General features: G+C 42.4%; 2 protein-coding genes and 1 long non-coding RNA gene across 9 annotated transcripts in view; 1 reads left to right on the top strand and 2 right to left on the bottom strand.

Annotated features, from left to right (window-relative positions):
- Window positions 1–1648: 1648 nt before the first annotated feature.
- Window positions 1649–11988, bottom strand: LOC127610344 (uncharacterized). Of its 2 annotated transcripts, XR_007964816.1 has the most exons (8): window positions 11829–11988; window positions 11239–11303; window positions 7696–7872; window positions 5484–5598; window positions 4020–4197; window positions 2578–2887; window positions 2369–2493; window positions 1649–2159 (listed from the first exon to the last, which is right to left on the bottom strand). It is a non-coding gene; the product is annotated as an uncharacterized LOC127610344 (long non-coding RNA). The 2 variants fall into 2 exon arrangements; XR_007964817.1 differs by lacking the exons at window positions 2369–2493; window positions 11829–11988 and having other exon boundaries at window positions 11239–11368.
- On the top strand, window positions 1992–8275 carry LOC127610342 (uncharacterized). 2 transcript variants are annotated; one of them, XM_052080359.1, is made up of 6 exons: window positions 1992–2165; window positions 2542–2658; window positions 2800–2966; window positions 4038–4187; window positions 5673–5836; window positions 7709–8275. In XM_052080359.1, exons 1-6 carry the CDS (start codon window positions 1992–1994, stop codon window positions 8002–8004), a joined length of 1068 nt encoding a protein of 355 aa, XP_051936319.1. In that variant the 3' UTR covers window positions 8005–8275. The 2 variants fall into 2 exon arrangements, with proteins under 2 accessions (XP_051936319.1, XP_051936318.1); XM_052080358.1 differs by having other exon boundaries at window positions 2542–2727.
- A 1951-nt stretch (window positions 11989–13939) lies between the features above and the next one.
- slc8a1b (solute carrier family 8 member 1b) overlaps window positions 13940–24553 on the bottom strand; it is an 86201-nt gene continuing 75587 nt past the window's right edge. For all 5 annotated transcript variants that reach the window (XM_052080347.1, XM_052080348.1, XM_052080346.1 and 2 more), the window contains 2 exons: window positions 21213–21316; window positions 13940–19641 (listed from right to left, as the gene is read on the bottom strand). In XM_052080347.1, the coding sequence (XP_051936307.1) occupies window positions 19369–19641; window positions 21213–21316 (377 nt within the window). In that variant the 3' untranslated portion in view covers window positions 13940–19368. The remainder of the gene's footprint in view (window positions 19642–21212; window positions 21317–24553) is intronic.

Below are 24553 nucleotides of genomic sequence, written 5' to 3'. Positions count from 1 at the left end.
ATTTCGGGAACCCATCGATGGGGTTTTGGCATCGTTTTTTTGTATTGAGCTAAAAGCACCATTTTTCTGACTTGCAATTCAAAGCAAAAAAAAAAAAATCTGAAGTACTTCTAATCTTCTGAAACACTTGCCACTTTTATCGCAAAGGCACATCTGTATCATGTGCATTTAGTTTTTTCCCTCTTTCGCTGCACAGATTAGCCTTGCATATCCGTGCTAGCTTCTGATAAGCAGCACTAACTCAATGACTCAGACAGGTAGTCAATGCGATGGTTGTGTTTGGCGATGCCTCTGCTGCATGCGCCATATGTACGGATCTGCACTCTAATTGACAAAGTGCATGACGTGTATGAAGTGCTGCCTACATGCATGAAAATGCATGAAATTCATGCCGTTTGCCTAGTTGCAATTGTTTTTAGACGAAGACGCAGGAGAACCATTTTTAAATATCCAAACATGTAAATTATGTCCCTTTGAGTGTAATTCGGATTTTTCTTCAACCAAGAAGCCCTCAATTTTTTATTTTTTTTACAAGCAATGTTGAGAAATAACGAAACACTCATGGTCCAATATGAGATAGAAATCCCATCAACACAATTTTAAGAGGTCATTTTGAAGCCAAAACCTTGTTCACTTATCTCTTAATCGTTCCCCAAATGTTCCGCCTTGGCTCACCTCGTGAGTAAGATTTGCCATTAACACGTCTGGCCCTCACTTTGTCATTTTCCTTTTGCTGTATCGTCTTCTTCTTACTACTCTCATCTTCAAAGTCGAATGCAAAAGAGACCTTTACAAAGAAGGAAGGCGGAGTCTGAGTAGATGAGTGCATCTATTTGGTGCGGGATGACGGCGCATGTACGCGTGTGTGTGAGGCATAGGCACACGGGCACATTGAAATATTCATCACTCCTGGAGGAGTGTGAAGTGTGTCAGCAGTGAGTCAACAGCAGAACACACACGAAAACAACAAGACACGTCAGTCCTCGCAAGTGAATGAGGGAGGAGCTTTTTGTTCAAAAGGTGCGCATGGGGGCAAGTAGAAGGAGTGAAAACATCTTTGCCCCACCCCCCCAAAAAAGTAATTTATACTTGTTGGCGAGAGGCAGATGTATAATTTGGTGTTGCACTTGGAGGAAATTGTTGCTTCGTAAGTGATTTGAGTCAAATCTGTGACACTATTGCCATTTTTTTAATGCGAGGGGATCCTGATCATCCCGCCACAAAAATGAAAAACAAACAAAAAAGCTTCAGTAAAAATTTGGACTTAGAAAAGGAAAACCTTGCCGGTGTGAAATGCTGGAAAAAATAAGCATAAGCTTGAAAAAAAAAGGCCCTGCTGGCTGTAACCTGAGGTGCAGTCAAGAGGCGTATCACTCCACCGAGCCCTTGTCCCAGATAACAAAGAACATCTCCAACGCCACCTAAATTCCCACACCCTATTGTCCCATATTCAATCTCGTGAAAGAGGAAAAACCGCCACCACCAAGGCCTCTCTGTTCCATTTAGCTAAATAAAAAGCCCTTGGCCTATTTGTCAGTTTGTAGCTATTACTTCCAATCCCTTGGTGCCTCCGGCTTCTTTTGCTCCTTTAGCATGAAGGGGATTACTTTCAATTGCATCCACTCAAAGATAGCACAGGAGAGAAAAGTGTTTTAATAACGACTTTACTCTTTGAAGGGTTGATATTTAAAGGGGTCAGAGGGCTTTCGGGGGTCAGCGTCTTTAAAGGGCCATCTTTTTGCAATACGCTGAAGGGTTCTGCTCCCCGTGGCTAGGGGGAGGTCAACATTTATAGCTCAGCTAAATTCGACTCCAGTCTTGTCTTGGAAAACTCTACTGGAGCAGGAAAAGGAAGTGGGACAGGAAGCGAGCAAGAGACCAGTTAAAAAAAAAACAACAACAACAACACACACACAAGCTCAAATGTGAAAGTACTGCTACATTATTTTGTGAAGTGTTAGCTTAGAATCTTAGCCGCTAAATACGTCAACATGGGCCAGCTGCTGTCGTCAGAAGAGGAACTCTCCGGGGTGAAATGTGCCATTGGTAACCTTTTGTACCGGACCATGTTGGAGGGTGGAGCTGTACCGAACCTGAGCGTAGTGCACCCCCTGCTGTTGGCCAACGAAGAACCTGGGGCCCACCTCCAGGCGCAAATGCTGCAGGTTCATCACAGCAATAGAAAAAAACAAAACATAAAAATATTACCCTGACTAAGCTTTTGAATGTGTGTGTGAAAGTGTTTTGCATAGTAAAGACCAAAGTTGCAATATAAACCAAAATAATTCATAAGATAATGATAAAAATGCCACAGAGTAGGAGACAGTGGCGGATTTTTAAAAAAATTAGAAAGCAATCTTTCATTTACCCCTGTGTGCCTCAGAAATTCACTGTAGATGATGTTGCCATCCCCAAATAAATAAGGAAGGTATATATTCTTTAGCCTCTGTAAAAAACAATCCTGCAGCTCCCTGAGCAGTTGTAACCTTCTTCCTGTTGTAGTACAAGTTAATTACCCATACCATCAACATCTTCTTCTAGCTGCAAGGGGAGATTAGGAGCAGGGCACCCACCTACCTGAAGGATCTGATTGGACGACTATCATCATTCTCGGATGAACCCCGTCTCGCCGGACTGCTGGGACTTGCCGTTACCATGGTAATGGACCTGCTTGTCACATCCTTGTCGCGGGCGGGAAAGACGGCGACCGGTCCATCGTCGTGCCAGGTTAAGCCTTGTTGTGATGTATGATCTTGGAACTCTTTGGATGGAATTAAAATGAAACATGATCTCCAATAGAGAGTGCGGGAGCTCCAAGAAGTCATGGAGGAGTACTTGAAACGCTGCAGGATCAACCTGGCTGATAAAACACGACTCCTCCAGGACTCTCTGAGAATGGAGGCCCAGCTTAGCATCACACTGACCAAACTTAAGATCTCTCTGGTGGATGGGAACTGCGACTCACAGTGAGTCAACATTAAAAAAAAAAAAAAAAAGATGCCGGTATCACACACTATACTTAAGTAGAAGTACAGATAAAATTGCTGTGGTATTATCTTAAACGTAAATACATGACAGAAATATTCGACTAAATGTAAGCGCTATCTAGCCTTGTGGCTAATGTTGGACAGTGAGGCAAGCTGTCAAAAACAATATTCAGCGACATGAGGTCAATCAGTCTCACTTCTGCTTGTCTTCGTGTGGTGAGAGATGTTTGAATTGGGTACTGATTAATGAAAGAATTAATGATTTAATGAATTTGGGACAGTGCACATTAATCAACACAACAGTGTAAATGCGCCGGACTTAGCATAAATGCTAGTTTTCAACCATACTCCCAACCTAGCAAGCTAGCTAGATGGATATATAGGTAGATAGAAAGATTCAGTTAATTTCAGAAATGTTATAAATATTTCAACTTTGAGGGCTAAACATTTCAGAAATGTTATAAATATTTCAACTTTCTAAGTTGAGGGCTAAAAAGGGTCATCAGTGTGAGTGACAGGGAGACGGGAAAGCTAGCGATAGATATCCAAAACAAACCAACTAAAACAAAATCATTTCAAGAATAGCTTATTCTCCTGTTCTCAAACTCCAACAGACAAATGCTGACCAAGTGATTGAAAACTATCTCTAGAAATGTTAGTTTGAATTAAACGCAGCAAAGCTACAAGCTTCACTTGCATCACATCTCCTAATTGGAAGCAAAGCCAAGGTTTTCCATCGTACTGGTGGTAATGCCACATATGAACACCTGGAAAGCCAAGTGAAGTGTCCAAAGGGCCTTTTCCACAGCCCAAAATCTTCAAGAGCGCTTGACTTTTAGCCCTCTCTATTTACTTTATCGACAGAGTTTCAGAAAAAAACAGCCAACCTATTTTGACAGAGCAGAAAGTACAAATAATCTCTTTTCAAATGTAGGCAGTCAAAATAAAACGTCAGGAATATACAATTACTTAAATACAGTCACAACGTATTTTTCTTTGATGATCCCCATCACTGGTTGCTGTTGTACTTACACACTTTCGGACGTTCAGGTCTTTGAGGTTCTGGGCTAGCGGGGCGGCGTTCCATACCCAAATGTTGATTCACTTGGCTGTCCTGGAGGGGCGTGACGAGCCCCTGTCAGCGAGGGCCGTGCTGGAGCAATACAAGGAGGACCTGGCACAGATGGTACCTGCTTACAGGTAAGACAACCTGAGAATACCAATAAATGGACAAAAGTATTGGGATACGTGACGAGAAATGACTACAGATTTTCTTCCTTTGAAGTTGTGGAATTTTGAATCGAATGTCTGTGCAAATGATGCAGGTCTTTTGAGACGGGTGTCGTATGACGTCTACATACACTTATGGGAACAAAAAGAGAACACTGAAAGTTTTCTACAAGATGAAAATGTTGTTTGACACCGTCACCTTGAGCAGCACTTATACAGAAAGTCTATTGTTCAACAAATTTGCATGATATTAAAGGACAAAATGTGGCACTCATGTGCCACATTTTGTCATTACTTAGCTCAGTTATTGCACTTATCAGTACGAAAATAGTGGATGCGCTTTTTTTTTTTTTTTTGCCAGGACGTGAGAAAATGGATCAGCACAGAAACCTTTAACGGCACTTAATAGCGTTTCTGTTTCCTGAGGAATTTGCATTCACTCTTTTAACACGCTATTACTTTTCTCAGTTGTTATGCACATCAGCGCGGAAATAGCGGATGTTTTTCCGCGACGAGAAGAAAACAAAGATCATGACAGAGACCTTTAACAGCAATTTGCAGTCATCTGAAGAACGAAAGGTTTCGGCTCTGACACGGGTGTCCTATTACTTTTCTCAATTCACACAGTGAAAAAAGTGGATGTTTTCTTTGTAGAGTGGAAAGTACAGATGATGACAGAAGCACTTAAGAGCATTACCGTTTGGCAACAAATTTATGCTCATCGAAGGACAAAAAAGCAGTTTTTTTTTAATACAGCAATGCTATTACTTTTCTCAGCCAAAACACTAATCAGTGCCAATTTTTTTTTTTATTTTTAAAATGAGGAGATGAAAAGAATGATCGCGAGAGACACCTTTAAAAGCATTTAATCGTTGGTCTGTTTCTCAATGAATTAGCTCTCAATCAAAGGACAAAACGAGCAGCTCTTTTGAGTTGGGTGCACCATTATTTTTCTCAGTCCAAATACATATCAACGTGAAAATAGTGGATGGTTTTTGTTTTTTTTTTTTGCTTTAACGACACTTAATATTACGTCTGTTTCTCATCGAATTGACACACAACCAAAGGACAAAAATACAAAAATATGCAGCTCTTTGGAGATGGGTGCACTATTATTTATCCCAATCTACATATTGTTTCATTTCGTGTTTTTGATGAGTCACAGTGTGAAGTCCGCGTGCGCATTAAAAACAAATGCTGACGACTGTGCTGTCCGACTGCGAATAAATGACTCGTAAAAAAAAAAAAAAGTAGTGGTGCACTCACCGGACTCGTGTGAATGGTCGTTTGTGTCCACATGTGCCCGGCGACTGAGTGGCGACCAGTTCAGGGTGTAGTCTGCCATCTGCCCGAAATCAGCCGGGATTGGCTGCAGCATCTTCTAACAATACAAGATATGTTACTTGGTGGGGACAGAATTGAGAACGACCGGACTGTGGAATTTTGTGTTTGCAGATGTTATAAGCGCAATACGGTTTGTGTGGTGAAATGTCGAGGAGGCCAGCCTGCGTTGTCGTGTGAGCTGCAGGACGAAGGATCGATGACGGGGCTGATGGTGAGCGATAGGGAGACGGGAAAGAGCGTCCCCGTTGCTCTTGCCGCCCTGGAGGCTGAGATAGGTAATGTTTGCTCCTCTGAACTACTTGCAAGGATGCATTTGACAGTAGCGTTGGTATTTAGGGGAAAATATGTTGTGCAGCCAATTGGAGGAAATTTATGACAATTTACTAGTAAGTAACTTGCAACTGCCTGAACACAGCTGGGATAATGGATGGACGGAGGGATGATTTTTTTTTCCTTCGGATTTTGCATTCATTTTTTTGCAGTAAAATATTATGCTCTTATTATAATAAATATTTACATGGTCAAAAAATGTTATACCACAAAATACTGAATCGATCGACAAATTGGTGTGCTAATTATTAAATGATGTGAAAGTATTGTTTTCATAAAATCTGCATTATTGTACAATAATAATAATAAACTAGAATGAATCATGAAATAAATGACAACTAATTTAAATACATTATAGATACATTCCATCAGGCAAAAATGTACTTTGACTGGACTGTAAGACCTCCTACAAGTACCTTGGTGTTCTTCTGAACGACAAACTGGACTGGTCTACAAACACGGACACCCTGATTAGGAAAGGACAGAGCCGACTCTTCCTACTCAGGAAACTGAGGTCTTTTGGGGTGCAGGGGTCACTCCTTAAGACGTTCTATAACTGGGTGGTGGCCTCGGCCATCCATTATGGCATTGTCTGCTGGTCAGGCAGCATCTCAGCCCGGGACAGAAAGAGACTGGAGCGACTGGTCAGGAAGGCCACTTCTGTCCTGGGTTGCTCCCTTGACACTCTGGAGGAGGTGGGCAACAGAAGGATGCTAACTAAGCTAAAAGCTATGATGGCCAGTCCCTCCCACCCCCTCCAGCCCGCCCTGACAGCACTTGGTAGCTCCTTCAGCCAGAGACTGTTACACCCGCGCTGCAAGAAGGAGAGATACCGACGCTCGTTCCTACCGACTGCTGTCAGGCTGATGAATAAAAAATAACAATCATAATAGTAATAATAATTAAATGATGTGAAGGAAAATTGTAAATAGTACTGCGATTTATCCATTTTGTGTTCATATTGCATTTAATTGAAAGATGTTTGTTGTTTTTTTTCTCTTTCTTCTTTCTACATACATTCTTGCTGCTGGAGGCTGTAAATTTCCCCAGTGTGGGACGAATAAAGGATATCTTATCTTATCTTAAGTACCGTGAAAACCTCTAAATACTATATATAATTGACAAAATATAAAACCCATAACATTAAATAGAAATAATGACCTATAATGCTAATTATGAAAAATGTCTAAAAAAAAACAATAAAAATGCACGCTTACTATGTAAATATTTCTGCTCAGACGTTGACACACCAGACCAGCAAATATTTCACAGCTGACTTCATGCTTGGTTTGTGTCTCAACACGCATTGTCACCTGTGCCTTTCCAAATCATGTCCAATCAACTAAATTCCCCACAGATGAACTCCAATTAAGCTGTGGGAACCGCTCAAGGGTAATCAGTGGAAAAATGATGCGCCTGTGCTCAATTTTGGAGCCTGTTGGCAAAGGCTGTGAATTCATTTACGGTACATGTGATTTCGGAATGTTTCATTTATCAATAAAAAAAAAACCGAACTCACTGCAAGGTTCTGATGCAACACATTTTCCAGGCTGGGGAACTTTGCTTAATTTACTTTTTGACAAGTCTGTGGCTGGAGACATGACATGTTATTGCAAAAATAAAAACTTGTTATTTTCTGGTTCACAAAAGTCCTCCACCAAACTTCACTTCCACTGAATTTATCAACAAACCTTTCTTGAGAGCACAACTGCACTTTTAGTTTTGATGTCATTTTCCTCTGCAGCCCTTTTAGTCGTCAAACAAACAAGTGGGCTTTCACAGCACTTAAACATCATTTGCTGACCTTCACGTTGCAGCTTCATTGTCCTCACTCAACCTGGAGACGATCACCTCGGATCAATACGCCCAGGCGTACGTGGAGAGGCTGTTCTCCGGAGAAGGTCCAGTGGAGGAGCTAAAGAACTACTTCGCCCAGGCCAGTGAAAAGCTGAGAGTGTTGAGAACCGGACCGCCGGGGTGCCTGACCGGGACAGACAAAGAGACAGGACGATGTGAAGGGCACACGGTCAAAATACAGGACGAGACGGACGAAATGAACCAAAACAGTGAGGAAGATTTGAAGTTGAGTATTGTGGAGACACACAGTATGTAAAAAAACAAACAAACAGAAAACCCCAATAATAATACGTAATAATAATAATAATAATAATAATAATAATACGTTTGTTTGCCATGTTTACAATGTTGGAAGTTTAACGTTTCCAACAACTCGTGTCTAAGTCGTCTTTCCCCACTGAAATGAATATTTACTGCAATATTGATGCTAGCTTTGTTAGCCTTCCTATGGTGTTTTGCACTGTGCGTTAGCATCAAGCTAGTGGCTTTTCATCAAATAAATTAATGTGGTTTGTTTCTATCCGGAACATGTCATCTTTGTTTGGTGTCTTTAATTTGACAGCAAACCACAACAAGAAGGGTCAAAGAAGAAGAAGAAAAAAAAATCAAGCAACCGACAGTTCATACCATGAAAAACTCTGAAATCATTATAACCAGCGAAGCCGTGAAAAATGAATTGTGTTACATAGCGAGGGATTACTGTACAGGATTTTTGAGAAAGTACATGTGAGGACAGTACTTTGTTGTGGCCAGAAGACCGTTATTTGAACAACTTAGCATTTTGGGACTCCCCCCACCCCCCGTCAAATGTAAACTGGGTTGTCGAGATACGGTTGTATCTCGACAACCCAGTTGTGGCCTTCTCAACCCCCATGGCCTCTAATAGCGACGTTAACTGTATCCGCGTGAAGGCAACGTGACACGCCGCGTGACATTCACGGGCAGCGGTTACATCGAGCGTCAGTTTGAAACATGCAGACGCGGCTTCCGCTGTCAAACCAGATGCGCGTGTCGATTTATGCGAGCGCGTGTCGAAGTGGAAGATGAGGAGGGAGTCACAGGATGTCAGGACGCATCCGAAGGTGGCAAATGACGGCTTTGCTGTACAGGACAAGTGGGCCCCCGATGGCTCGGCGCTCCACCGATGAGTCACACCTCACGGCTTCAATTGCCGCCTGATTGCCGTTATTACTCTCTCCGTCCTCATTTCCGTGCGGGCCAGGCGGACTACGGACCTTCACACTGTTAAACATAGATGGAGATGGACGGCTGTTTCTTTTCTTAGGTGGTGGTTGTTGCGGGAGCGTCGCCGCGGCAACGAGGCGAAAGTGCCGCTCAAACTCGACAAGGGTTCGCACCACCGCCCACGGGCCTCTCAGCAGAGAACAAAGTTGTTAATGTAGGAGAAAGACACGGGAGGGGAGAGAGAGAAGGAAATTGATAGAAAGGGTGGTTGATGAAGGCGGTAGGGAATATGAATTAGATTAATCGAGGAAGGAATAGAAAGTAGGAGAGAAATGGTGAATTGGAAGTTAGCATGTAGGAAGTGAAATGCAGTATCCAAGTCGATGGCTCGAGGGATGATTTGGTAGGAACAAAACAAATGGCACTCGTGCTAAGTAGTAGTGGTGGTGCTGGTACACTAAGTGGTAAGGTGGGACTCTCCGCTTTCATCTCGAACCACTCCAAACAGCAAAGTACGCACATATGGATGAAGAAGATTTTCTTGGTCATGATCGAATCATTGCTCTTGTTTTATCTCGGTTTTTTTTTTAAAACCAGGACCGTATATTGTGGAGCGGTGCCATCTGCAAACTTCTGGAGTTTGACAGCTGGGTGCATTGAGGGGTAGTCGTTTGTGTAGAAGAAAGAGAGCAGTCGAGAAAGGAGGCATCCATGGGGGCTTCGGTAATGATGATGAGAGAGAGAGAGAGAGAGAGAGAGAGAGAGAGAGAGAGAGAGAGAGAGAGAGAGAGAGAGAGAGAGAGAGTATTTTGGTCTATTGAAAGAACTCGAGCTAAAATTGACACCTGTACCACACCAAGATGATCAAAAGTAGCATGTTATAGGAGCTCTAGGATGTGTAGTCTGTTCAAAATTTGCCTGAGCAACATTAAAGCAGAGTAATCATTACTGACTAAATTAAAGAGGTGGGGTGCAGGGGGTGTTTCATTTTCACCGTGACTCTCGCCGAACTAGACGTGAGTGTGTCTTCCCAATTGTGGTGAAAGTGTCAGAGGCGAGCGAAGTCCCGAGACTTGGCTATTGATTTAGAAGCTTGAGAAGCCGCTTAACTCATTTCACTTAAGCGGAATTAACTTAGTTACTTTGGAACAGGCTCCGAAGGGACCATCAATCAGAGCCAACACACGGTACGTTCAAACGGTGAGAAGTTAACATTCTGCCTTTTAGTTTTCACCTCAGCGCTATTTTGTGTTTCATCACATGTAATCATCTAAAATGCTTCAAATGCCATCATTTATGTGCAAGAGCAACACACACGCTGGATTCGGGGCAGAGTTCAGGCTCTGGTATTTGCCTGACATTTCATTCTAATCTGCTTGTGTGTGTGTGTATGTGTGTGTGGTTCTGTGAAAAACAGACGCTTGTACATGGCCAAATACAAACACTTCATCATTCGGACGATGTTTAAACCAGGTTGGACACAGTATTTGCGTTTGTAATCACGCCTCACATACACAAATCTTTGGTGGGCGCATCAATTTTGCACCAAATACCAGCCGATTCGGATAATCTGCATTCTCAGGCAGAGGACTACTGATCTAAGTTGCTTGTAACTTGTCCCATAGCTCAATTAACGGCAGAAAATTTTTCACAAGCGACAAATTTCAAGACATTAGTCATCCTAGTCATCCTGGGCCTAGACATCGAAGCAAACACGGTGACGCGCTGTATCCAAAGTCATAGAATGCCTGAATTTTTGTCTTTAACTAGCGAGTCCAAGACACCGTCACTTCCCAAGACAGCTTCACTTATGACTCATAGAAATGTCAACAACTTCACAAAACACAATGGATGACGCAGTCTTCAAATGAACTCATGTCCTTCAATGACAATGATTGGGGGCGGAAAACAGAGCCCTGCGGCACGCCTCAAATTAAATGGAGACATTTGTGGAATGACCGATACAGAATGCCTTGCTTCAGAAGGCTAAACATTACAAAAATCTTTCGTGACTATGGTGAAGCTCTTTATTGATGACCTCTTCTCCTCTAAAATAGCGGGTTTATACCTGCCAGAAAGCCACATCAAATGGACATGTGGAGCATCTCTCCATACACTGTAGGTGGTGGTGGTGTGGAGGTGTGTGTGTGTATATGTGTGGCTCACAAGTCTGGCCTGTATTTTGATTCTAGTCTCGTTCTAAGGCCAGAATAAAAATCGACTCGAGAGACGAGGAAGTGTGTTGTGAGCCAAATTTCACGTCTAGACAGCCGTGACACATCGGCTAATTTTGTCTTCTTCTTACCTCCACGTAGAGCGGGAGTCACCAAAGTGTATGGAGGAACTGGCCGTTGAAGAGTCAGCGAGCTCCTGCAATACAGAGGGAAAAAAAATCTGCAATCTGTGAGTGATTGTGACATGATAGCGCTATTTACAGATCATTAAAAATCCATGGGGCGGCCCGGTAGTCCAGTGGTTAGCACGTCGGCTTCACAGTGCAGAGGTACCGGGTTCGATTCCAGCTCCGGCCTCCCTGTGTGGAGTTTGCATGTTCTCCCCGGGCCTGTGTGGGTTTTCTCCGGGTGCTCCGGTTTCCTCCCACATTCCAAAAACATGCGTGGCAGGCTGATTGAACACTCTAAATTGTCCCTAGGTGTGAGTTTGAGTGCGAATGGTTGTTCGTTTCTGTGTGCCCTGCGATTGGCTGGCAACCGATTCAGGGTGTCCCCCGCCTACTGCCCGAAGACAGCTGGGATAGGCTCCAGCACCCCCCGCGACCCTAGTGAGGATCAAGCGGCTCGGAAGATGAATGAATGAATGAATGAATGAATGAATGAATAAAAATCCATGTTGTTGCTTTAACCTTGTCATGCACCAATAATGATAACCTGTAACCTGATAACGTGATAGGCTGTCCGCTGTCCTGACCGCCGTCCCTGAAAGGCTTCATTTCGCTGGCAGTCAATATTTGGAAAAAATACAGAACTGAAAATAAAAGAAAGCCTTTTCCCGTTACAGAGTTTCGACTGTCACAGCCTGTGACCTCACCAGCTGCTGGTTCAGCACTTGCGAGGCTCCACCAGAAAAAAAAAAAAAATTCCCCCCCTTTCAAGTGGCGTCAGCACGCCAGCCGGCAGAGGCCAGGCTGCTGCTACCGACTCAGGAAGATGACGGTGGCGGCACACGTTGCGCAAAGACCAAAGAGAGGCAGTTGAAGGTCGAACATCTGGCGAGCCAGCGACGCATATATCTCTCATGGATTTTTAATTACTTTTAAAGTGGAGCCAAAGGAAAACTGTCCCACACCTGGAGATGTCACTTTTGGATGGATAAGGCATGCCGTGAGACCATGCCAATGCGATTTTCATGTGGCCCTTTGTTCCAAAAAGACATTCTGGAAGTGAATTATATGCAGTCTGCAGTTTGTTGCTCGTAAGTATCATGTGAAAAGAAGACGTGGTTGCTGTCTTTATTTCTTCTCTTTATGGAAGTGAATGTGTCACCGCCTTACTCAAGCATTTTCCGCGTGTTTGTTATTGCAGCGTGGCCGTGAGACCATGCCGATGTGCCATTAGTTTGATGATAGGATGATGTTTTATTTTGTTCTAACGTTTGTACGAATGCTTTTTCCTGAGATTTGGGCGGAGGTGTTTTCTTTGTGTATTGTCGTTGGTGCACGGCCATAAGACCCTGCCCACGTGTTTTATTTCAGACTGACTGATTAGGTTCGTTATGGAGCCGGTTCTCGTTAATTGGGTTGCTCGATGAATTGAGTCTCATTCTGTCAACGTCATCAATTTGGCCGAGGTGTACATTTGAGAGGAGGCGTTTATTCGGATGGAGAGGATCCTTGAAGATCGACGGTACGATAAAAGTGAACTGTGACAAGCAACATTATTACGACGGAATCAACACAAAGGTCTATTCGTTGACAAGCGTCTTTTTCCACGTGGAGGACGCCGTGTGCATGAATGCGAAAACAATGGCGGCAGACAGAAGAACCACTCCACTATTATTATTATTATCATCATCATCTTCCTCATCTTCATCATCACAGTCCAACGAGCACTGCAAAGTGAGCGGAGACAATGCTGCTTTATTACACGTCTGCATAAACAGAATTAATAAGCCGCTGTCCTCCAAATCAAAAAGACAATACGGTTAATTAGCATTGTGGTAAATGGTTGCGTAGCACAAAAAGAAGAACACGCTCGCCGTAAAACGGATGAACGTCGGCAGGCTTGGATGTGGTATGTTGTCAATTGAATGAATGGAGTGCACTCTCTTTATGTTATGAAAATTATGTCGAACCAGGATAGATTTTCAAAAATGTTCAGATAAATAGTTTAGTTTCAGGATTAAAAAATATATATATATATTTATACACACACACACACACACATACATATATGAAATGTATATATGAAATTTCAATTTTCCAGACTGCACTTGTAAATTTTTGCAAAAAAATTGTTTTAAATAATTTGAGATAAAATGTAATATATTTTTAATCAAGTTGTATATTTTTGTGTGCGCTCATAATTTGATGAGAAAAATTCATACCGATAATGTACCTCAGAGATGAATATTTGTATATTTTCAAGATTAGTCATGATTGTTCAGGAGGAAAATAACAAGGTTGTATTCTCAAGATAAAAGGCTGTCTATTTTTAAGCTTTGTATATTTAAGTGAATTATGTTGAAAATATTTATTTGGTAGTAAATTCATGAGAATAATGTCTATTTTGGAGGCAAATATTCACATTTTCAGGATTAGTAAAAATTTGGTGCGGAAAAGTTGCCTATTGTTGAGACTAAAAATAATTTCTAGATTAAAAAAAAAGTTGTCATTTCAAGATTCAAGCCAAAATCTCTCAAGAATCAAGTTGTGTATTTTTAAGATGACGTTCGAGAATGATGTGGTAATTTTACAAGAATAAATTTGTATACAAGCCGAGTCTCTCTCTCACACACACATTGACAATAGTGAAATACTGAAGTCGTGGTGTCTCTGAAACAGGGTATCCCAAACTTTATTTTATTGGATTTTTCATCAGAAGTACCATGGAGAGCAGTCACAGTGGCAACACACACAGGCGCACGAACGCACGCATGCGCACACCTCACACACACAAATAACTTCCCCCGTTGGCCTCCGACAAATAAGATTAAGAATCATTCAACGCTAAGCCAAAACACCTTGACGCACAAAGAGGACCAAGGGCAAAAAAAAACAAAACCATATTTTCCCAAAACATGATTACAATTGGCAAACTGCACCCTGTGGGATAAAAGTGGATGGAGCAAAGCATGATGGGAATAACAGCGAGTAGGTGGAGCCAATCGTAAAGGCCGACCAACGTAAATAACGGAGGAATAAAAGCCCGTCTGAAATGCCCCGTGTGGAATTTAAAGAAAGGTGAAAAAACAAGCAACGTCCCCAAAAAGGCAATAAACTCTACTGTATGTCATTCTTGACTGCAATAATGCCCCCCCATCCCCCCCAATAAATATTTCTCTTAAGGGGTAGCGATGATGGCCACCTGCGCTTATTTTCTAATAACACTGTACAGTATATACACAATAGTATTTCTTTCATGCCAAAATAAGTTTTAAGTATCAGCCGTCGTTCTCCGACAACAATAGCAGATATTGCCTTTTTCGCCTCCGTTTTTCTTTCAGAAAAAAAAAATCTGAAATGTATGAAAGAGTATTAGGACCACATTTAAATGAGCAAAAAACAAAACAAAAAAAAAAAGCAGTCAGGAAAAAAGCTTTGTATATTTTCCAAGATTCAAATAGAAAAAATGTGTACAATTTTGAAAGAAACATTTTCATTTTATGAGAAGTGTAGTCAGATGTGATTAAAAAGTTCAAGATACAAAGTCAATTTCAGGATTCGTACATTTGCAAGATTATCGATTTTGAGAACAAAAAAATTGTGTTCTCATAGTGTTAGCAACGTAAGCGCGAAAATATCCAACTTTTGATCCCCAACATGAAATAAGGACTAATTTTACAAATCAAGCATCATTTCAAATACATTTTTGGAGATAAAAATGTAGGATTTTACAGATTAAAGTGATATTTTCAAGGGTTCAGTCATACAAAGTAGTTACATGATTTTTTTTTAGAGAGCACATGTTGGACATTAAAGTTTTAGATTTAGGTTGGGTTTTTTGGTAGGTTTTCAGTGCTATGTTTAATAATGGATAAAAATAATCCCATGTTTGAGACATTGTCATTTTTTGAAGATTAATATTGTATATTTTTTGGAGTCAGACATTTTTGAGCTCATAGTCTATCTCTGTTATTAGCCCACCAGCTTAGCTGCCAAAGTCACATTTGAAAGTTTTTGGGAAAACAACAAACATTTTTTCTTGCAAAAACATCTGTTTTTTTAAATTAAGTGTGAAAACGTATTTTGACAATCATGTTGTAAGGATAATGTCAATTAAAAAAAAATACAAATGTGCATGCTAAAGATTGTGATTTTTTTTTAAGATTTCAGTGACAGCGGTTACTACAGTGGACAGTTTATCATGTTATCAGGTTACAGGGTGCATGAAAGGGTTAAAGGTGACATTTTTAGATCAATTCTGTTTATCTTGATAATATCCAACCCCTCCAGAACATGCGTCTTAATTCCTGAAAATACATAACTATCTCTTGTACGTCATCTTTTTTTTTTTAATGTGGCCATAATACTCCTTTGTTGTAATGTGCAATTTGCTCCCAAAACAGTTCAAAGAAAGAACATGAAAAAAAAATCCTGAATCTGTACAGCATTCGGACCTTTTTTTGTAAGTTTTTTTTAATTGGATCATGGAATACGATTCTCTATAACTCTACTATGCACACACATTAGCATTCATGCACCGTGTCCACAAGTAAGCACGTTGACATTCCCGAAAAACATAGGAGATAGATGAAGATAGACAAACTGGTCGCTGCCTCGCGTTCCGCTTTTTCTGCGAGTGAAAAAGACCTAAGCAATCGAGGAAAGATAAGACACGAGGGACAATACACGCATATGCTCGCTGACTCACAAATCGACGAAATATGGCTGTAATTTCAAACCCCTCCTTACTCCTCCGCTTCTTGTTTGGCATCATTTCACGCCATCGTCCCGGTTGCCGTTCCTGTCTGTCCATTCATCCATTGCTCAATCAGTCAGGAAGTTCACCAGGAGGTAAATCGTATCATTATGTAGTTGTTTTTCTTTCTTCTCATTTTTTTACATTAGGTACAAGGTGGCTGTTTACATCGTAAGCAACATTAGCAAAACAAAAAAAAAATGTTTTTTAGCATTAGCCATTTCACAAAAGCCACAAAGTCAGTGCAAATCTCTTTCCTTCATTGAAAAAAAACATGTCCGCTTCTGCTCCGTTAGCATCACCGCTAGCTTGGGCTAATGCTGCATTCGAAAACACTGGGAAACTTTCCTACTTGCATGGAACTTTATTTTTGAGACACAGACGACTCATCATCAGGTCCATTTTGTGTTTTACGAAGATTGGCATGATGTGTTGATGATTTCTTCTTGGCCATCATTAAGGAATTCAAAGAAAAAGCCAAACACATTGCTCGGGTTCATTTTACATGTTTCATCACGTCTATGGTCACCGTGTATTCCGAAATGACAATGACTTTTAACGTCATTGTCATTTTTCCAGACTCGTACCGTTCTGTGACAATCCAAAAAGTCAAAGAAAAACCGCAAATCTCTTGGTTAGGTTCATCCTTATTGTACGTACAGTAAGTGCCGAGACCAAATTAATGAGGAAAAATGACCCAAATTCCCAATGGCCTCGAATGCAACATTTTCTTTGGCAGAGCGTTTGTCCAAGCCTATTGGGGCTCGTAGAAATGTCACACAACAAATCGCAAAAATCAGCTTCATTCCCCGTTCAAAGACAAAAGGCTAGCGACCTAATTTGGATGCAAACACCGGCGAATTCGCAACTACGAGCGTTTCATTCGTGCGCTCAAACAGATTGGGCAAGCGTGAACGTTTTCAGCAAATCCGACCACGTGAAGCCAGCGCCCGAAAGCCAACAGTCGAATTGACACAAAAAAGTGGCGGCCTCCGTCAATAAGCGCAACTTTTTACAGTGTATAAACCTTCAGCGCCATGCCAGTGAAGAGACAAATACATCAAGAAATTTTCAACATCGTTTGGTTCTCACAAGCTATTAAGGTGAATAAATGTGTGTGTAGTACTTTTTTTTTTAAATATAAGAATCCCTTGGCTAGAAAAACCCTTGTACAGTCACTTGGGCAGCAAATATTCAGATAGAAATTCGTCCCTTAGACAAAAACAGGGGTAAACTGCCACTCGAAGGCCTTGAAGGAGAACTCCAAACAGGGGAGAAAAAAATATATCGTGCATCATGCAAGAGTCGGGCGTAAATGATTGGTGTCATTGTTATTATTTTTATCACAATGTGTGAATTCAGTCATTTCGGCAGGCGAGCACCATTTCAGGGTCACCATTTTTAGATTTTGATGCCAAACTTGTCCTTGCTCACCTCCAGTTTCATACAAAGGGGAGCTGGGGGGTTAAATCAATTTATTGATATGGATTTATGCTTCTAACTACACAAGAGCAAATTACATATTTTAAATATCTCAACTGACAGATGTTACATATCAGCAGGAAGTTTCCGGCCAACTACTCCAATGATCATTAACTTGCAAACAATCAAAACGATTCGGCAGAAAACCCCAAATTGGATTGGCGTCATCGGTTTCTGCCCCAAAATTCTGCTTCAAAGCGCCTCGTAGTTGCTTCCTGGAAAAGCCCTGTCATAACCCATTAAGATATATGCCACCCGCCAGGAGGATTTAAGCGTACATGTCGGCAAAGGAAATATTCTTTGTCAAGTAGCATCCATTTTTCCAGAACAAGTAGTGGTATTTGATTGAGAGCTGACAGTTAATTGGGGTATGGTTTCAGTGCATTCGGGTGTCAAAATGTTTTTGGAAGCCTTACTCATATATTAGGTGATTTAAACAAATGGCAGGGTTGTTAAGAAAATCACACTTTCGGGGTGGTGTGTCAAATTTACAAGACATATTTTCACCTTTCAAGGACTTTTAAAGAGAGACACTATGCCGTTACCTCCACAGATTAAACAATTCCCACGTCTCTGAATACATTTGGCTCGGTCAAAATACCACAAGGATGAAGAACTATGGAACACTTTTCACCCACTATCAACAACCGGAAACGTTTCTGTGGGCCGCCCAGTTTCATGCAACATCAATTCTATGCATTATCGTCATGTTTTGATGTGTACCCTAAAGACAAAACTACAAGCAAGGTGACAAGTTAGGTTTCAGGATTAGTTGTCATAAATGGGGGGGTGGGGGGGGGGGTCAGCCCTTCAAGGATTTTGGGATGGTCCACCGATTGTTCAGAGTGATGTGGAGTTGTGGTTTAAGACACACAGAAGACGAAACTGAATGGGAGCAAGGCATCAGAAAAAGAGGTTTGACTGATGGTGGTACTTCAAATTTTTTTGGGGGTACATATACACTGGAGGAAAACAAACAAATTAATCTCTCTTTCGCGATTTCATATATACAGTGTGTGTGTGTGTATATATATATATATATGCACGCACACAAAATACTCTTAACAGTTTTAAACGGTACAGTGGCCATTTTGTCCGTTTGGACGAGGCCTTCTTAAAGGTATAAGCACGCGTTTTCATATCCGCCTACAGTACAAAGCAACAGAAAAGATGTCCGGGAGAGCGCAAGTGGGAAAAACATTCGCAACAAGACGGGGGGGGGGAGCTCGAGTTGATTTACATCTCGTGGATGACCATTCAGCGTTTCTACAGGCCAATAGAAAAAAACAAAAAAAACAAACAAAACGGATGGAATACTTTACAAAAGCATTTTCAGTCTCACGCGGTAAAACCAGAGGTGAGTTTTTGTTGTGGCTGTTTGTTTGTTTTCACAGTACGTGACTACTCAGTACTTGAGTCCCTAAGCAGCAGTGATGTCCACAAACACGCACACACACACGCATATACAAGCACGCACACACACACATTTATACTGGCTTTCCTGTGGTCATGTGGTCAGTATCGTCCACTCACGTATGGCCTCGCTAACACAACGAAATCAGTCAGGGTTGCACCTCTTTATAACTCTAGCAAGTGTGCAAACTACGTACGGCAAATTTAAGACCATTATTTTTAGTGGCTATTGTTTTAAGTTAAGTCAAGAAATGCATTCAGATAGTTCCTGCGACTCCATGTCCCCGTTTCCTTTGCGCGTGTTTTGAGGTGCACTTGGCGCATCCTTCACTCCTTCATCCATTCATTCGTCAGTCGTTCTGCGAAAAGGGAGGGATTGATAGACCGAACGGGCCACCTTGACTTCACCCTCTCCCCACCCCCCTGGACCAGATTTCACCATCCTAGAAGCCCTGGATGTGGCAGTAGGCCTCCAGCGAGGAGAAGAGGATGTAGAGGAGCCAAAGGCTGACAAAGAGCATGGTGGTCAGGGCCTTGGCAGTCCGCGGCCCGCCCAGCTCGCCGCCGATCTCGGGCCGCCGCCGGTACATCAGCATGGCGACGCAGATGAAGGCAAAGATGGTGAAGAGCGTGACTGAGAAGGCCAGCTTGCCCGGGTCCACCTTGAAGGCTTCGCCGTTGCTCTGGTGGTAGATGGCGGCGATGGACCAGGCCACCTGTCCCACAACAGATCAGACCGTAAGTCGAGGTTAAGACCCCCCCCCAAAAAAGGACTGACAACCTTAGGCTGCCTTACAACAGCAAACCGATGGTTGTGTAACAATGCAAGGGAATGGGAATGTGCGAACTTGATAAGCCGTGATTGCCTTGGGTGCCCAATGGGAAAAAAAATGCAAGTGGAGCGGATAAGAAACCTCTCAACCTTTCATGTTGTGACACATTCTTCTGTATTTTGTTCAGTTATGGCAAATGAACATGGATGGTAGTTTTGCCACGTTGAAGCGTAGCAGGTCCCTATGTGATGGTTTTCGGGCCATTTTATGTCCCACATGAACACTGACTAGCTACAACTCCGCTGAAGCTAAACCTTGTGTTGAATTTACCTTCAATGTATGTGACTTTAATTGTCGACATTACTCTGACACTCTAAATCGCATTTTTGGGATCATTTAAGATGAGTCTCGGATGCAAAAATCCACTCGGTAGCTTTGCGAAAAGTAAATGAAAACAATCATAGGCTTTTTTTCCTAGCTTGTCCCATTCGGGGTTGCCACAGTGTTTCATCATTTTCCATCTTCTGCATCCTCCTTTCCGAACACCAACTGCCCTCATGTCCTCCCTCTCGACATCCATCAACATTCTCTTCCTCTTGCGCTCCGTCCTGGCAGCTCCATCCTCACCCTTCTACCAAATCTACTCACCATGTCTCCTCTGAACGTGTCCAAACCATCTAAGTCGGCTCTCGCTAACATTTTCCCCAAAACATCTACCCTCGGCTGTCTCTCCGATGAGCTAATAATTTCGGATCCGATCCATACTGGTCACGCCGAAAGAAAATCTTCATTTCTGCAACCTCCAACATCTTGTTTGTTTCTTCTGAGTCTTACCACGTACCACTGTCTTATCAACTTTTCCCTTCATCCGAGCAGAGACTCTTCTATCACGTAACCGCCCTGACACTTTCCTGCCACCAGTTCCAACCAGCTCGGATTGGTTTCTTCCCCTCCTTACCACACTCCCCATCGCTCCGGTCTATTGACCTCAAGTATTTAAAGTCCTCCACCTTCACTCTCCCGTCTCCCTGTAGCCTCTCTCCTCTTCCTCCTCCACCGCACTCATTTAGACACATACGGGATATATTCTGCAAATTCTCATTCCTCTCCTTTCCAGCACTTTTACAAATCGTCCGACTGCTCGCTGCTTCCGTGGCGGATCACAATGTCATCTGCAAACATCGCGGTCTAAGGAGATTCCGGTTCAACCTCATCTGTCAGCCCATCATCATTATTGCAAAGAGGAAGGGGTCTTAGAGCGGATCCCTGATGCATTCTCACGTCCGCCTTTCAACTCCTCTGTCACACCTCACCACTTTCCCGCTACCCTCATACATGTCCTGGACTTTTCTAACATACTTACTCACTCCAGACTCCCTTCTGTGCAGTATAGCAGTTCCTCTGCGGGTACCCTGTCCGAGGCTTTCTCTTGCTCACACAATGCATCTCCTTCTGACCTTCTCTTTGTGTTTTTAACATAGTTTGAAGATGATTCTGATCCTCAAGGTACTCACCCCAATGCCCAGGAAAACATTGACAGCATTAGAGCCCGTCACGTTGCCAATAGAGGCGTCGGCGTACTGATCCTGGATGGCCGCCACTTTGCTGGCAAAGGTGTCTGTGAAGAAAACACATGCAATGTGTCAAACGGCAAGATTGGTTTTTTTCTTCCATTTATTGCTTTATTCTAATAGGACGGTGCAAATTAATCTCAATTTCAATGAGAGTAATTTTTAATTTCATGTTGGTCACATGACATTATTACATTTTTTTTTAATATAGTAACACATTCCCTAAATTCCGGCAGTCGACCCCCGTTCATTCGCATTCATTCCCCCCAAAAGTGTCCAACAATTGCTTAGCTTAACCGTCCACCACAATGACTCCGCAAACAGTCTCGACACTTTCCCTGAGAAAAAGTTGCGCTCCAAAACATTTCTGAGAGTCCAAAGAGCAAGCGGGCAGTCACAGGTCAGCACCTCCTCTTCATTAACGACTCTTTCATAAGTATGCAAATGAGGGCTATCAGGGAGTAGAAGAGGGCAAAGAAGAAGTGATGCCGGCCTTGAAACGTCAGCCAAAACGGGTGATGGTGAGAAGGAAAAAAAAAAAAGAGGATGATGGGAACACCCAAAGGAGACGGCCGTACAGACGGGTTGAGAGGCAATGAGCCAAAGAAAAAAGGACTGCAAAGATAAATCTAACTCGCCATAAAATTTCAAGGACCTTCTGCTCTTTCCCGTGTCTGTGCGTGTGTCTGTGTGTGCTCACAGCACCTGCCTCCATTTTGAGGCAGCGCTTTCTTCAAAGTCCTGCCCGCACGTTGCATCCCATCGCTTTTTTTCCAGCAGTGAGCGTGTTTTCTTTGGAGCAAGCTCGCTGCCTTGTTCTCTATTGAGCCTCCACCTCCCAGGCAGAAGCGGCCATGAGGGAATGACGCCCCGCTAGCTACAATCTGCTTAAGTTTCCTTCATTTCCTTCTCCCCTCCTTGCCTTGGCCTCAGGAGGACGATCACGGAGAGTTTCTTCAACAAGTTTCTTCAATTTCTGTGACAGAACTCTTAATTACTTTGTTTGGGGCTGTAGTTCTCACTTTTTGTGTACCTCGCACCCATTTCCTTTGTCCCATAGCACAAACGCAAGTGGCTAATTTAGCTGATTTGAGGTTCCCGGGAGCTTTAGAACTCATGGCAAGCTTCATTTGCGTCATCTCGGGATGTGAAAGTCCCAAAGTCAAAAATATGTTCGTGAATGTCTTGAGTGTCCCAAAGCATTTTTTCTGTTGTCACAACATGAAAAGGTCAAAGTGAATGAACGTAATGGACTCTGCCAGCCACACTTCACTTCCAATCGACGCCGTGCCGGCTAGATATGATTGGATATGTTGCTAAGCACAGCATAAAGTCGACATTTCGTACACTGTCGACACTTCCTGCTGTTCGAATTCGTTTTTACTTTGCAGTGACACAATGCAGCTCAGGTGTTTACAACCACTCATTTTTAACTTCCTCACAGGCATATATTGCTTTCTGCGTGCTTGTGCGTGTGTGTGTGTGAGAGAGAGAGAGAGGGGCGGGGGGATAACGGTGATAAACGAGGTTAATCGTCACGGCAACCGCATCAGGTCTGTTTTGTGGAAACTGTGTGTGCGCTAATAAGGCTAAATGGTGAGGACTGCTTGCTTTGCCTCCAGTTTGTGCATCACACTGCACGCGCATGTGTGTGTGTGTGTGTGTCTCATGTATCATGTTAATGCTTTGTAAGTCCGTCTGATCCTGACGTGATAAATAGCCGCATGCTAATAACACACAGCAGTGGCGTCGGTGCGTAATCACGGCCTCACATTTGTTTGTCCACATGTATGATGCTACAACAAGATTGCGTGTGTGTGTGTGTTAAAACATTCCCACCATTGTATAGCTTGGGGTTTGTCTGTTGTGGGAACGGCGAAGCAGTATCAGTTTCAACAGGTGTCATACAAATTGTGGGATAGAGGTTTCAAAAGCCCCTTTCACACTACCTGACAAAGTCTGCTTTTTACTGTGATGCTATTCTGCGGTAAAGGTAACAATACAGAGGGGTGGGGGCGGGGGGGTTGATATCGACCAACGAACTTCCTTAGCTCCCGAGGTAGTGGCACAAGTAGGAATGTCAGGAAAACATTTCACACTGACAGCCGTGAAAGGTATCAATAAATGTCGACCAATAACAAAGTTATCCTTTTTATCTTAAAACGGCTTACCTTAGCTCGAATCCTGCATTGGTGAGTACCAAAAGGTACAATCCTGGTGGATTAATGCAGGTTTTAAATCTTCGTTGTTAGTCCTGTTTTAATTCCCACCGCTCCGCATTTAAACAATAAAGCAGCTTGGATTTAATTTATTGCGCACAGTAGAAGTTTTCATTTCTTCAAGAAGTAACAATGATGTACGACTGTGTGATTTAAAAAAACGATTCAATGGATTTATCGAACTCCAAAAACAAACATGTATTTCCATATTGAGTGTCGTTTTGTTCCATTCATGGTCACATAACTGCACAGCTTCAACCCCAGCCTCTCTACTTCCTCCAACCCCCTGAGTGACTGATTGTTTTTAAGAGGCTGCTTTCATAATAAATCATTTACCGCGGCATCATTGCAGGACAGCCTCTGCCTTTTTTTTTTAATTCCCATTTAAAAATGTGCCGAAAGGAAATGGAAGGAATAAATCTCTTATACAAAATGGCCGCGCTGAACTGCAAATGTTATGCAATACGACACAAATCTCATAAAAGAGAGACCCTGGAGGCGTTTTCTGCTCATAAAGGCCTTGTGAAAGTCGGAATGGGAAGAATATCCAATCTTACAAAAAGAACGAACGCCCACTTTATCTTCGTTCATCGCAGATTTTTAATTGGGCCTTTTTTTTGATGCAAGATATAGATAAATCCAAATTTAGATTTGTGCACCTTCAGAGTCTAATCACATTGTACCTCAACACTAAGCTTTACTGATAAGATGTAGCAAAATAAAGGACAAGAAGTAGGGGGCCAGGAAGCTCCCCAAAGAAGCGTCAGTAGGTCATTTTTTCATTATGTTCTTTTTGTACTGTAAGTGTTGCTGTTTCATGTTGACTGTAATATCTATGCTAATTCCCATTAGCCCCTTTGTAGCACATTGCATTATGTTAGCATTATGCTAGGCGACTTTTTTTGGATTTCATTTTATGGTTCGGTTGAACTATTTGCTATTAAATATAATATCTTTAAAATTTTGTGAAGGTAATGTGTCACTTGTACTCGGCTCAACAATGGCTCGTGTACCAATCAACTATATTGCGGCATGAGCCGTTGTTGGTCCACTTCACAACAAGCT

The sequence above is a fragment of the Hippocampus zosterae genome, chromosome 11 (genome assembly GCF_025434085.1).
Source record: "Hippocampus zosterae strain Florida chromosome 11, ASM2543408v3, whole genome shotgun sequence".
NCBI classification, from domain to species: Eukaryota; Metazoa; Chordata; class Actinopteri; order Syngnathiformes; family Syngnathidae; genus Hippocampus; species Hippocampus zosterae.
This window is presented reverse-complemented; position numbering and strand designations above follow the sequence as displayed.